The sequence below is a fragment of the Patiria miniata genome, unplaced genomic scaffold (genome assembly GCF_015706575.1).
Source record: "Patiria miniata isolate m_02_andy unplaced genomic scaffold, ASM1570657v1 HiC_scaffold_7, whole genome shotgun sequence".
Taxonomy (NCBI): Eukaryota; Metazoa; Echinodermata; class Asteroidea; order Valvatida; family Asterinidae; genus Patiria; species Patiria miniata.
Window position 1 is genome coordinate 15,750,024 of NW_024037074.1, and position 15,769 is coordinate 15,765,792.

Genomic DNA, 15,769 nt, shown 5'->3' on the forward strand with positions numbered 1-15,769 from the left:
AAAAGCAAATACTCAGGCTGTGATTTAATACCAAGTTTCTGTTACCTAAATCGTGGTTTGGAAATCATCTATAGACGATACATAGCATAATTCATGAGAAAAATATTGTAAATTGGGAAGTGTTTATGTTATTCTTTTTTAGGAATGATTGCTTAAGGCAGAACAGAATAACAAAAAAATCAGAGTAGATGAAAAAAAAATGTGAACGCTCGGACGTATACAATCAATGTAACCCCGTAGTATAGTAGGCCTATATGTAGAATTAGTATGTCGAATATTCAAATATTTAGCATGTTTGCATAAAGTTAAATCTTTAATGGTTTCGTTTTGATTGTATTTAGTTTGATTGTAACGATAAAATTACATTTTTAATATTGCTTTTTTTGGTTTATGTTTTTTGGTTTCAATAATTGATGTCGAGTGTTTTAAATTGTGAGGATCGTATAAAATGAAAATCCTCAAATTGGTAACATCATGGTGAAAGACATATATTCGGAGTAAGATAGTAGAAACTGTAGTCAATTGCTGTGTAACTGTTTACGCCAATTAAAATTATAATAGCTTCATAATATTGCCTACTATTAATTTGTATACTCAGACGTTTGTGATTTTGGGAGTAGATGCAACATATTTCTGATTTCGAAATCTAGCATAATACATGAGAAAAAAATATGTTTAGTGGAGAAGTGTTTATTTTATCCTCATTTCATTCCGTTTTACCAATTACGAAAAAGGTGGAGTAGCCGTACATGCAAACAAAATATTGTTTCTAAATCTAGCATAGTAGGCCCTATGTTTCTCTAGAAGTGTATATTTTTTATCCTTATTTCGGATGAATGATTACTTTAGCCAGAGGGCAGAACACTCCAAAAACGAAAATGTTGAAGAAGATGCAAAGAAAAGTGTTTTGGTTTGGAAAACCAGACGGTATAAGCATTAAGGCTTATGAGAAAAATGTTATCCAGAACTTTCCAATAACGAAAAAGTAGATGCACAAAACAATTTCGCCATATCTTTTATTTCATGCAGTTCTATGCCCTGTAACACCAGGCCTCAATGAAACCAAAAATGACCTTTTACAATTTCTTAAAACTTACGGCTTTATCCAATGTGCACAAAAGGACGATAAAGCAAAATATTTCATTGTATTCAAAATGCACATTTCGAATGATAAATTGAGGCTAGAATTTATCATGACAAGATTTGACTGTTTAGATGCAATAGGATACGTCGTCGCTTTACAGTAGTTAAATAAATGCAGGCTGCTTGCTTTAGAATAAGAAAGTAATCTGCCAATTCGAATTACTATAGCTTTTTAATATTATGCGTATGAGTGGTTTGCATGGTTTTATACCCAGACGTCATTGCTCTTGGAATAGTTATCACAATAAGTCTGGTGATTTATAATAGTATACCGTTGTACAAATGAAGTGTGAAATTTGGACTCTATGAAAGACGGACTCTTTGTTTGCATTGCCCACACCTAAGTCACAATAATTGAAACGTGACTGGTCGCGATTAGATTGCATAGAGTCCACATTTCATAGGACACTATTAAAATATTCAATCGAGTGCCTTTGGTTTTCGACAAAGAAATACAAAAATGTACGGGCAAATATTTGTCTAATTAAATAAATCAACCATGCAGAGAACATAATATTTCAACAGAAAGTAGTCTGACGAGCACTTGATCTTGTTATCGTATATTTCGTATGTTATTTCCAATTGCTGGGTGAAATTCTATGTCACTTATTAGAAAGTATTTCTAAATCAAAACATTTACTTGCTGTAGTTTGATTTAATGCGCTTTTTAGACTTCACATTATAACACGAATGTTAAGAATATTGTTACATTTGTTAGCGTTATAGTTAAATTATACCCTTATGGTTAAAGCATGTAAGCCTATGGGTGAGACAAAAAGAAAGTGACCTTTAATGAGAAAAAAAAAGTTTTTTACAAAAATTATGTGGGACGCTCCATTTCATATAAATCTAATATGGGACAAAGTTCATTTTACTGACTTTATGACAATCTCACGTAATTTGCTATGTTCACAAGTTATGTCCATTTTAATGCAAACATCACAAAATTCAGCTGTCCACCAGTGATCATTTACCTTTCAAATACAATGAAACAAGGGCATTTTCCTGCCTTCATGAACGAACAAAAAATTTTGACGGGAAAACAGACACAAATCACCATCATTATTTCAGAAAAATATTTTCTCACTTTCAAAACACAAAGTCTAACAGTAAGAATTATGTTTCAGTCTTGACAAAAATCATACAAAAAGAACCCATGTGTACTTGAATGCCTGTATAAATCGCTGGTTCTCAATCTTCTCAATAATCTAAAATGGCATTCCAAATGGATTCTTTGAGTAAAATACGCATAACTTCTAAAAGCATGGATCAATTTCAGAAATTCATTTTTTCTCAATGGGGGAAGAACATGCTCGTTTAAAATTTACTTTGTTTGGTGTGTCAAATTTAATTGATTTTGAAGGAAAACAATCAATAATCCGGGTCACTTTCTTTTGACTCACCAAGTATACAACAAATGTTACCCGGCAGTATAAGTAGAATTAACATGTCGAATATTCAAACATTAAGCATACTTATAAATTTACAAAATGTTGTGGCCTTTAGTTTGATTGTATCAATTTTGATTAATAATATACTGTATTATGTAATGTCTTTGGCATTTAATGTCTTTATGTGTGTAATAGGAAGGGCAAAACATAATAAGGAATCACATCTCAGACTGAATTCTGGCTGTGATTTCTGTTTGGAAATTAAAGGGGAAAGCATAACATGGTCCTTCAATTAGTGCGACCGTTATAATTGATTTCCCCATTCACTGACCATTGAAATGTGCCTAATTTGTGAGAAATTGATCATTCATCAAAACCAACGAAAATGGAGGGCTATCTGAAGCATTTATCAATTTGACTTTTATTACTAAACAATTTTCATTAATTGTTTACTTTTATTCTTTTGTTCCTCTTTCATTGGATAAGCACATAATACTCTTTTTGTTGCCTATATCCAATCTGTAAGACGACACTGGCCATGTAAAATATACTGTTTGTTTCTCATCCAATCCGCTAAACTTTCATCAGTTTTATAAAGTGCAACCATTTTGCTTAATATCATAAGAGGCGTTTAACAGTCGTTCTATGCAGAAGTGGATGATAAACAAACTGTTATTTTATTGGGCCTTAATCAAAATGTTCAATGCAATTTGATTATTTCCAATCTATTATAAGCATTTAGACAACGTTTTGTGATTTATTTAGATGCAGTAGAATTAAGGCTTAGATGCAGTAGAAGGCTTGCATTGCTGATTATTAAACGCTTGCTTTAAAATATAACGGTTCTGTATCTGCTGCTTGTTTAAAGTGGTCCGATCTTTTTTTTTCTTTGTAAAGTTTTGAGAAAGTGAATCAACGTTTTGTCCAGAAATAATTTCAGAGTATTTTGATATATGTATGCAGATCCTTTATTTAAATGGAGGGGTGGCTGGCTGGGCAATTGGTGCCCCACTCTGGAGGGGCAACACAACTTTCTAGGGGGGGGGGGCCCTTGGGGTTTTGCGTGCCCCATGCCAAGTTTCGTGTCTATATGAAATAGGGACCTATTACTATCAACCCCTGGAGCCCGCCGCCGCGAGAGGGCATATAGACGTCGCCGTAGCTCTGGAAGCCCGTGTAGGACACGGCCTGTGCTTCTCATCAACCCGCCCATAATATAGTGCTGCTTGCAGGGGCGGATCAAGGAATTTTTGTAGGGGGGGGGTGTTGTTCATCAGCAAAAAAAATCTGAAATGTAGACAGGCTTTTCTTTTCTCCGGACACTTGGCCTCCGAAAATCACTAGGTTGGGGGGGGGGGGGGGCGCTCGTATACTTTCAATGGGGGCGCTGTTCAAATCCGACGATTCTTAACGCTACATATATATTATTAGTTATCTTGCGAGCGCTCGTGGAACACGGAAAATGTAGTGGGTCTGTGTCCCACATACCACGAGGCCGAAGGCCGAGTGGTATGTGGGACACAGACCCACTACATTTTCCGTGTTCCACGAGCGCGAGCGCGATAACGAATTTATCTTCAAGCAAACTTGACGCACAATAAAGTTGGAACATCATCGAGGATTCAAATTTGCTTGAAGATAAAGTGTCATATCGCTGGCTGTTGCTCCGTACTGGGCAGTGGCGTAGACAGGAATTTTTCAGTGAGGGGGCGCTGGGGGGGGGGGCTGGAACATTTCATGGGGGGGGGGGGAGGCGTCATGTAGGGGCGTCAATCGCTTCTCAAAAAGAGGGGGGGGGGACATACCTTGATCAGAACTGATGCGAGCGCGAAGCGCGAAGCCCTTGCGGCGTGGGGGTTCGGGGCCCGCTTAAGGGCCCCGAAAAAATTGGATTCTAGATGTTCTGTGGTGTGATCTGAAGCATTTTTTTACCACTTTCCTCCATGCTTTAACTAATATTTTCTTAGCAAAAGATGATTATTTGAACATCGTTTTCGAGGTTGGAGTCATTGAATCAGCTATCGGTATTCTGAGCTATAGGCGTGGGGTTCGGGGCCCGCTTAAGGGCCCCGAAAAAAAAAATGGATTCTCGATGCTCTGTGGTGTGATCTGAGGCAATTTCTTACCACTTTAACCAATAATTATCTTAGCACAACAGATAATAATTTAAACATAATTTGCGAGGTTTTCTCAGCTTAAGGCATAAGAAAAAAATATGAACATTGTTTTCGAGGTTGGAGTCATTGAATGAGCTACCAGAATTCTGAGCTATAGGCGTGCGGTTCGGGGCCCGCTTAAGGGCCCCGAAAAATTTTGGATTCTAAATGCTCTGTGGTGCAATCTGAGGCAATTTCTGACCACTTTAACCAATATTTTTTAAGCAAAAGATACGTTGTAGTACATAATAGGGCCCTGTAAATAATACACGAGTTCAAAAATCTGGGGGGGGGGGGGACATTTGATATTGTGTCCCCCACCCTTCAAAAAGTGGGGGGGGGGGGGGGGACCAGTCCCCCTAGGATTGACGCCCATGGCGTCATGTAGATCAATGATAATTTTTTAGAAATTCAAAATCTCAGTGGGGGGGGGGGGGACGGGGGGGGGGGGCGACAAGGTTTCATGGGGGGGGGGGCTGTCTCCCCCCACGCCCCCCCGTGGCTACGCCACTGATTTCAAGGAATTTTAATTGGTCTATTATTATTATTTAGCTTATATGAATGGAGGAAAAAGTTTGTGCGTGGCCGATTCGCGTGATATCGCTGACTGAAACTGTGTGACCCACGGACCACCTGTCTATAATACTACTAATAATAATGTGTTCCGTGGTGTGAGCGAGCAGTGCAGTGGGTTAATACGCATTTTAGATTATCATTATGCGCTATGTCACGCCGGTTGTCAGCTTACTGGTCCGCGGTCGCCGGTCGAAGGGTCGTTTCTCAGTGGTCATCATGTTGATCATTCGCGACTATTTAGATTTAGATCATAATAATTTTTTTAGAAACTCAAAATCTCAGTGTGGGGGGGGGGGGGGGGGACGGGGGGGGGGGGGGCGACAAGGTTTCATGGGGGGGGGTCGCCCCCCCCCCACGCCCCCCCCCCCACGCGCTGCCTCGGACCGAAGTACTCAGTGTGTATTTCTCCGCATACTAATTTTCTCAGCTATGACGTATTTAAACATAATGCCACAAAATTCATCGTGAATGGAATTTATCAATTGAAGAAAAAGAAAAACAAATTTGAAGGAATAGTCATTTCCAGATTGAGTAGCATCAATTTCAGAAAAAAAAATCCCTTTTTAACCACGGGAGGGCATTTTTGAGTAAAGTATCCATGACGTAGCACACGTGGCTCTCGTGTTCTTTCATTGGTCAGAACAATATAGGGTGACGTCAATTGTTAATCTAACTAATTTGATTGGACAAAGGAGTCTGGCAAAAAAATGTAAGTTGTAAATTGTTACCTTGCAGGGTAATGATTTAGATGATTTTCGGCTAGATTTGACAGACTGTTTGCAATAAGACCCGAATGTAGCAGAAAATCTAGCAGAAGGACAGTTTTAGCAGATTTCTTGCAGAATTCTGTAAAATCGGTGATCCTAGCTAAAAAATATAAAGCAATTTTTGAACACGCTTCAGTCATTTCAAACAAACCCTTGAATAACGGGGGTAGGCAGGCCTGAGTCCTAGCGTTGAGACTCCCTGACGAAAGGAAGGGCAGATCCATAACACAATTTTTTGGGAGGCCAAAAAAATGAAATTGTTGGTCCCCCAAAAGTGGGTCAAAACAATTTCGGCGATCTAAGGCAATTTCTGACAACTTTAACCAATTGTTTTTGAGGAAAAGATTGTGGTGAACGCAGGGCCTGCCTTTCTTGCGACGTCACTTTTTCTATATTTTCTCCCCAGGCTTTCCTAAGAAACCAATCAGCGGTTGAGAAATGGTTCAATTGCTCGCCATACGTAAGTGCGGATCGGGGGGGGGGGGGGGGGCAACGGGGGCCATGGTGCCCCCCCCCCAATAAAAACAAATAAACGAACCCAATATTTTTAAGTGCGTCGCAATAAAGGCATACAACGCCAGAAAATTGCCTTAGATCACACCACAGAGCATCTAGAATCAATAAGTTTTGTTCTGGGGCCTTTAAGCAGGCCCCGAACCCCGCGCTGTAATTTTTGGGACCGTATACTTTTTGGGGATCAACATTTTAGTTGGCCCCCACCAAAAAAATGGATCTGAACTGGTTCAATGGATCGGGCGCGACTACTCTGGCAAATGGGAATGTCGTTTTGTTGGAATGTATGCAGACGTCTTATTTACATAAAATGGCCACGCCCCCATTGCTACGAAATGACCTAGATATAGTGAGAGAAAGTAAAACATCAATAATTATGCAAGGGTGCTACACAACATTGCAACTATGGCTCTTGAACATTTTGGTGTTTGCGAAAAGCGCATTATAGACCTTTCTTTTGTTTGTAAACATTGGCGCCATTTTATATGGGCTGCCGCAAGCGCATATATTGAAGCCGTGGTTGGCAACATGTTTTACCGAAAAATTTCCCCCAAACGCCCTCAATACAAAGTAAAAAGGCATGTTTAGGAATTACGTTGTAGCTTTGTTGACAGTGTCGTATTTCCAACCATCAAATAATATTTTGGTTATCTGAAATAATAACTCTTCTTCATTTTTGCAGTGTTAGACCTTCCATAGTTTTGCAACCCGTGGTTGGCAAAAATGCAGTTTGCCAACCAAGCGTAGAAAGGTCTATTGTCATCTTGTCAAAACATTCCAGTTGGTCTGGAACTGAGCAATACACAACTGACAACTGTTGACGTCATGTATGATGAAACGATTTCTCATTTTGGGGATTTCCAAACTGTCAGAAATGTTGCAATAGATCCTATCGTATGAACTAATAAAATAATACATGTACAATACAGAGTATGCGCATGCGTGCATAATAATATAATTAATCGGCGGGGAGCATAGGGGTCGGCTAAGGACAGCCAATGTACAAAATATTAACTCACCGATTATTATGAATACATGCCTATTCAAAATGTGGCCCTAAAACGTGACTTTTGCTTGGAAATTTTACGGTAACAAGTGGCTTTCCATAGGCGACACACCCGAATGTCAGGTGATGAATAATTAACATCCCACGCCGGCCGGCCCGGCCGGCGCGGCATGGTCATAGGATGTTTTCCCGTCCCACTCACAGAGATTCGCCATTGTGATTCAGACGGTGCGCTGTCTGATGTAGGCATCCAAGGATACTTTTAAACTTTTCCGCTTAGAATTGGAAATCGTAAGTACAACTCAATCTTGCCTATCATAGCCCAACTATCTAGACTTTCCAGGAGAGTTAAAACTTGGAAGTTTTAGTAGCGAACTGTTGGTAATACATCTGGGTGGCCCGCAACCCGACTGAACCACCGGGCAGTTTGGCCTTATACTTATTTTTTGATCAAATCGTTCTTGATTTCTCTCATTTAAGTGAAACTTTGCGGCAGTTTGTGCATGATGAACTATTATTATTTCGCCAAAAAAAATGGGGAAAATCAGTCGCTGTAACTAGCTTGCCCACAGCCTGTGTAATTTCATTTCTTCCTCCCTAATCTGGTTTCACTTTTATCGACCATAATGACTTTTCAGGAAACTGCTTAACATTAATTTTCAAATCTGCTTAGCACGGACGCGCCCGTCCCTTCAGCTGGTTACCAGTCCCTCGAACATGTAAAACACCTTGTGGCTGGTACTCAGTAAATTTCGCTTAGTACATATTTTTTTTGGCGGCATGTTCTGCTTAGCATGCTTCCCAATTGGATCTCTTCCCTTTAATGCCTTTCGAGCTCACGAAAAAGAATGTTTAGTTTAACTACACGATTACCGCAATCGACCCATACCTAACTTCTAAGCAAATTGGCTTTATATTTTGTGCTTAATCTTATTTAAGTCTCTTTACCCCAACTGCACGTTCGAAAAGATGTTCTCTTGAATGACGTCAGAGAATTTCTCACTCGGGCAAAACCCCTGCCGTCTATTTGTGAACTTGGCTTTGTATGCATGCATACCTTTGACTTTTGTATAGACTGCAATCGACTAGTCAGTTTATTGCTTTCTGTCGATCGAAGGCAATTTGACAATGTATTGTGTGTGGCAAACCATCCATGGGCAAACCAACATACGCGTAACATAAATAGTTTGTAAGCAGTAAAGCATGCAGTCAAAAGTTATTCTGCTGTCTCAAAAGTGTGTAAAATCAAAGCAAGGCCACTAAAGACTAAAAAAACAAATACAAAACGGAAGCATAAATATGGGACTTCTAAGTTAGTATTCCTTGCCTTTCGAACTGTTGTCACATTATCTATTCCAGCAATGTAAAGAAGTTATTACATACACTTCGTGGACTAAATACATTGTGTTATTTTTGGCTGAAATAGGTAGAAGAGGCTCGTATAGATATTCGATTTTTGTACAATAAACGAAATGTTCAAAATGACTTCTTCATATGCACCCTTTTTACCCTCGTTTCAATGTTGAATCGAATTTGTACTGCCATGCTGTTTCAGGCCTTTTGATGGTGGTTTTCCAAAGTTTTGCTCATGAATTTCCATATTCATGAGCCGATCGAACAATATGTTTTTCTTATATAGTTGAATGCATGACGCCCAGCCAGGAATAGATCAGATTTCATATTCGAACTTTATGAGGAGCTGCGATTTGGAATTTTGACAGGAAGTCAATAAACTTTGCAGTGAATACCGAATTGACAATAAAAAACAGGGTCACTTGTGATGCGGAAATACACTTGTTCGAAAAAAAAGCTCACAAAATGGTGTCAGATTATTTACATTCAGTTCATAGGCATGTTTTATATTGCACAGAAAATTGGTGTGAAATTCGTTTTGCGGTTCGCTTTACAAAACTGTATAGAATACCCTGGATTTGATTTTAAAGCTGACTTAAGTCTTCTCCAAAATAATTATATGTTTGACCCCAACAATGACACCTACGTATCCTTTTTATTATTTTTTTCAGACAGATTGGTTTGAATCTTCTAGGCTTTGGCTGACGTGGATTCTTATATGATCGGATAAAGCTTGTTTAGGTGGGTAAGAATATAATAATCTACACAATTGTCGTAAACGAATTGGAGCAAATAAAACTGAACTTAACCGTTTTAAATTTTGAACAAATTGAATTGAAATTGACAATTAAAAACTTGGTTCTATAGGCTTACTTGTATATCAAAATAATTTTAATAATTTGTTGGTTTCCGCAGATTTGATTGTGACTTATCAAACATTACGTACAACTGCACAATTCATCGGACTTGGGAAAAAGCTCAGGTAAAAAGTCAACATCATTAAAGCTATTTTCTGTACCATTGCAATTTTTCCTCTTATCATTGTTGCAACACTAAACCTCAATAAGAGAATTGCCGGAAGAAATAAAGAAAAAAGCAGCATGCAGGTCTCATTAGTTACTCGGCGCATTGTTCACTTATCATAAATCTTATAATAATGTGCACTTCCATCAACAACATCCGTCCATTTCACAAAACTTTACAATTATTCTTTTCCCCAAAATATCAATCTTATCTCCAAAATAAGAAGTCTTAAACCATTCAGCTTAATCTTATCGGTCGTATATATCCTCCATATATATGGTTGACTATGATTTAAGGTTCATAACTAGGATTAATTGTTTGACTTTTTTGTGTGAAACACAGATGTTTGAAAGGACACAAGCGTTAAAAAACAATTTTAAAAAAATGCAATGGAAGATGATTTATCGGTAAGTGTTCCATGTTTGAATATAATAGTTACAGACATCACTGGTCGAGTGGCAAGGTTAGAACTCATCGTCCCGATGGAGGGTACGTTGGAGCTCCCAGCTGTCGGCCGACGGATGTGCCTCGGTACCCTGTATGATTGCCGCAGTCATCAAATCATCTCGTCTGGTACCACCCTTTGGGACCAAGAGACCATATCAGAAAATAAGAAGGTCAGTGAAAAGAAAAGTCACAAAGTGACCCTCGTGAGGTCCCATACATTCAACGACAAATGCAAAGCTCTTGAAGTAGACGAGTCTCTGAAAGCAAGCATTCTGGCTGATATAGTGCAACCGGCAGGCTCGGCTAAGTTTCTGACTGATCAGCCGCCACCAGAAGGCACGTGTCGCCTTTCTGTGCACTCCAAAGCTACAAACGGGATCGAAGAACTACAACTCAATCAACTGGGTAGTTGCAAAATTCTGAATTCAGAAGTGATCACAGAAGGGAATGCCACTCACGTAGTGGTGGGGATTTTGTATGGGTCCAACACTTTCTTTATCTTCGACAAAACTTGTGGGGAAGAAACAAAAGAAGATTGTCTAAAATCACTCATTCCCTTGGTGGGTGGTTTCAGTTCCGTTCCATATGAGGGGGAATCATCCACGTTTGATCCTAATGCAGCAAGTGGTGTAGAGTGCAAGGTTCGCTGTGATTTAGATGTAGAGGGTTGCCACTTTGATTGCAAAGCTGCTTCCAAGTTACTGACAGAGATACCTGATATGATCAAAGAAAATGCAGTTCCGGTAAAATTCTTTTTGTACCCATTGCACAAGATCGATTCAAGAGCAGCCAGGGTATGCAAGGCTATGAGCGATGGTCTTCTTTCACAGGCGCAAGAATTTCTGGAGGGTTTAGAGCGTTGTTCCGCGCGAGCCAGCGAAATGGCGGCCGATCCAGCGTGCAAAAAATTCCCACAGTTTGCCGAGAAGTTCGCGTTTTTTAAGCAAATGCTCAGCGAGTATAAGATGCACTTTCAGAGAGAGTTTGCGCTTGTGTTGCCCTCAATCCAAGGAGGTAGCGATGGGGAAAGCGTCCTGAAGGAAATGCTGCAGAACGCTGCAACAGTGTCGCCCTTCAAACTGGCCGAACTTGATGCCTGGCTTAAAAGCAAGCGCAAAGAGTTGAGTGCTGTTTGTTTGTACGTTAAGTATCTGCCTGACATAGAGATAATCAAGTCTCAAGAAAGCCTGGATGATATCCTGATGGACCCAAGTATAGATAATGTTGTATGCCTTACCTTTCGACTGACAGGGAAAGAGGACGAGTATCTGAGGTCCCTGTCTCAGTACCTCACCACGAAAAAGGAAAGCAACTATAGCTTTCACCAATGGTGTGACGAAGGTTCTGTGATGAGCTTTTTGAGAACCAAGGCGAGACTGTTCGCCGACTTCTTTCGCAGTAACCGTGAGTCAAAATGCACCAAGTTCATCGTGACTGGGTATTCTGTTGGCTCATCGGCAGGAGAAGGGGCTAAAACCGGTGGCACAATCTTATTGTACGAGCAAGGTATACTTGCCCAAGAAGACTTCGAGCCACCAAGCCAGCCAGGGAAGCCTAAGTGTGACGTCATGGATCATAATTCTATCGATATCTCATGGTCTCCGCCACAATACGGCCAGGACAGTGTGCAGAGGTACATCGTCAAATGGAAGAGGTTTGGGAAGAAGCAAGTTTTCTTGGATGAAGTTCGCACAGAAAAGGGAGATACATGTTTCACACTTAAAAACCTGGAACCCAATGAATCCTTAGAATTCCAGATCACAGCAGTCTGTTCTGTAGGCGTCAGTCCAGACAGTGAGAGCAGTTACAGGGTGAGGACTCTACCGGCCAGCCCGCCAGGGAAGCCAGAAGCGCGTCCTGCTTCAGCATCTAGCATTGCTCTTGAGTGGGAACATCCTGCTCAGTCAGGGAAAAAAGTCACCATCAGAAGTTACGCCATCAAGTATGGGAAGGTTGTAAATGGGACAGTGCCAAATTGGCAACCAGAAGAAGAGACTGGATCTTCGGAGGGAAGGTTCACCGTACGCAAGCTGGAAACCAACGTATCCTACGTGTTTCAGGTGGTTGCCATTTATGAATCTGGCGTGACTAGTCTCCCCAGTGCAAGCAGCGATGTCTGCGCTACGTTTCCTGTCAGCCAGCCAGGCAAACCGGAGCTGGGCAATGTTACGGCATCAAGTGTCGACATGAAGTGGAAAGGCCCTACCAAAATAGGTCAAGGCGTGAAGCTAAAGGAATATTTCATAGAATACGCCCAGCTTAAAGAACAGAAGGGCCCGTCAGCAGAACGGACGTGGGAACAAGTGCTGACCAACGGTATGGACGACGGCTATAACCTGACGGATCTACTGCCGAACACCACGTACATATGTCGTGTAGTACTGGTATGTGAGAATGACTACTTGACACCGAGTGAAACCAGTGTTCCATTTACGACGCTTCCGGCTGGCCCTCCGACTGACGTGACAGTTGAACAGATATCGGCGACAGATATCGAAGTCACTTGGTCAAAGCCTACAGTGATCAGCAAACAAAAAGTCATAAAGCACTACCGGGTTAAATACCAGATTGTCGATGGTACTGCTTCTGCTGAAAAGATGGAAATCAAGACCAACAACGACTCCTGCACTTCTACCATCAGCGACGCAACTCCAGAAACCGAGTTCAAAATCTGGGTGACTGCCGTCTGTGCTGAGAAGGACGAATTGGGCGAGAGTAGCAAAGTTGTCTCATTCACCACTAAAAAGCTTCTGAAGCATGAAATAAGAGTCAACGCCAAGATGTTGCAACCCGGATATAAAAAGAACGGAAAACCGTGCATCTTGAAATTCCCACTTGAAGAAGTGTGCTGCAGACCCCACGGCCAAAGTTTTAGCTTCGGTGAGCCACCGAAAATACAGGGTGTCGAACACAAAGTGATCATGGTGGTTGGTGTAACTGGCTCGGGCAAGAGCACCCTCATCAATGCGATTGCCAACCACATCTTGGACGTTGACCGGAAAGATGACTTCCGCTTCAAGATGGTCGATGTGAACGAGGCGAGAGGGTCTTCTCAAGCTTACAGCCAGACTCAGGTCCTCACATCTTACACTCTCTATCGCCACAATTATCTCAGCCTGCCCTACACTCTGACTATAATCGACACTCCCGGCTTTGGGGACACGCGCGGCATCGAACGAGACAAGGCGATCATGGACAAGATCCGAGAGTTCTTCTTGGATTCCGAGTCCCACGGTATCGATCACATTGACGCCATCGGGTTCGTCGTTCAGGCGTCCCAGGCTCGGTTGACCCAGACCCAGAAGTACGTGTTCGATTCTATTTTGTCTGTGTTTGGGAAGGATATATCGGACAACATTCGCCTTCTGGTGACGTTCGCAGATCAGAGCGAACCGCCTGTTTTGGCTGCAGTCAAAGCGGCAGAAATACCCTACACCGGTAACGCATTCAAGTTCAACAACTCAGCACTGTTTTCGGTGAATGCCAAGAATGACAGTCGTTCCAAAAAGAAAGCAGGCAAGGAAGAAAAAGGTGATGTGGTGGACTGGTTCTGGAAGATGGGTAAGGAAAACATGGCAGACTTTCTTCTCGAAATCCAGACGCTGGAACCCCAAAGTCTTGTCCTGACGAAGGAAGTACTTGAAGAGAGAAAGCGTTTGGAGGTGACGGTACAGGGTCTCCAACCTCAGATTAATCTTGTAATTTGCAAGCTGGAAGAGCTTCAGGCGGAACTTCAGCTTCTTCAGCAACATGAGGCAGAGATCGAGGCAAACAAAGACTTCAAATTCGAACTGGAAGTTCCAAAGTCCAAGATGGTTAAGATAACCGGTGGAGAATTCATAACCAACTGCAGCAAGTGTCACTTCACCTGCCACTATCCATGTCGTATTGCTGACGACACGATGAAAGATAAATGTAAGGCAATGAAATATGGATTTTGTACTGCTTGTCCACAAAAATGTGCATGGGATGTGCATTTCAACCAGCCTTACAGGTTTGAGTTCTATAGGGAGAAGGAACAGAGAACCTACGGAGAAATAGAAGCAAGGTACAAAGATGCATCGGGAAAGAAGATGACAGTAGAACAGGTGATTAGAAAGCTGGTCGAAGAAGTAAAAACGGTCCGCACGTGTGTCTACGAATTAGTGTCTGACACGCGTAAAAGTATCATGCGTCTAGAGGAGATTGCGCTGAAACCAAACCCACTGAGCACTCCAGAGTATGTGGACGTCCTGATTGAAAGTGAGAAACGCAGTCACGTGCCAGGTTGGCAAACCAGAGTAAACGTATTGCAGGAATTAAGGAAAGAGGCCGAAATCTTGGACAAGGTCAAGGATGAAAATTTCGACCCATTCCAGAACTACAAGACAATGTTCCAGCCTGCCGGAAAAGACAAGAAACCAAGTCTGATTGCAAGGATTTGGGCATCATTGATGCCACAATGAGCAATCTTCTAACCTCTGAAAAACCACAAGCTTACAACAAACGTGCTGTTTGAATTTCCATCCGTTTCATTGCTACTTTAAATCACCCAACTTTTGCTTCCAAGTGCGATGCATAATGATCTCATCAAGCAAGCTCAGTCCTGAATTGCGGCACATCCCACGTAATGGATCATCGTAGCTGGCAAACATTCGGAGAAAAACATGTGATACGTCTTAATTATATTGCCATTCCATTCTTGGCAAAACCAGGGTGTTTCCCCTTATTTCTATATTCTCATTAATTTCCCAGATCACAGTTGACTTGCAAAATTTTAACCAGAGTTTATTAAACAGTTAAATTAAATGACTAACACTGCAGCATCTGCAGTGCCTCTTTGCCAGCTGCCATGCTTGGCCCTCTGCCGCGCATCTGTTCTTTGCTGCAGCATGCAGTGAATCGTGGTCACGTGGTCCGTCACTGCGGTGTAATAATGCCGCTATGTACATCAGTCTGGCGCAGTTTGTTCCATGTAATCTTAAGTTCATGATAAGTCAAGTCGCCATGCGTGCGAGTGGCGAAAGTGCATATTTCAAATACACGTTACCACTGCGGCAAACTTTTTAGCCATTCTGAATCAATTTAATGCAATTATGTACGCTCTGAGACCAGCTTTACTAGGCCCGCTTTGTCTTTTTTGTTCTCCAAAGATGACAGATTTGATTAGAAAACATTGATATTATTCATAATTTCATATTACTGCAAAACCGGAGGCTTTTTTCGGACTTTGACTTTCTGTTGTGATTCTGACGTCTCAGTTAACGCGCAGTCAGTTTGGTCATTTTGTCAATCTCAGTCGACCCCCCCCCCCAAAAAAAAATCTGAAATACATTGCAAACTCTCCACTTGTTCTTTTGGCCAGCCAAAAGTTTGACGTAATTTGTGACGTCACAGCGCATCTTGCATATTATC

General features: G+C 41.4%; 2 protein-coding genes across 2 annotated transcripts; both read left to right on the top strand.

Moving 5' to 3' along the window:
* Window positions 1-10,410: 10,410 nt before the first annotated feature.
* On the top strand, window positions 10,411-11,647 carry LOC119744986 (verrucotoxin subunit beta-like). Its single transcript, XM_038221210.1, has 2 exons — window positions 10,411-11,505; window positions 11,627-11,647. The coding sequence occupies exons 1-2, from the start codon at window positions 10,411-10,413 to the stop codon at window positions 11,645-11,647; spliced, it is 1,116 nt and encodes a 371-aa protein (XP_038077138.1).
* Window positions 11,648-11,666: 19 nt separating this feature from the next.
* LOC119744987 lies at window positions 11,667-14,820 on the top strand. The gene has a single exon (XM_038221211.1). The coding sequence runs from the start codon at window positions 11,725-11,727 to the stop codon at window positions 14,818-14,820; it is 3,096 nt and encodes a 1,031-aa protein (XP_038077139.1). The 5' UTR covers window positions 11,667-11,724.
* Window positions 14,821-15,769: the final 949 nt, after the last annotated feature.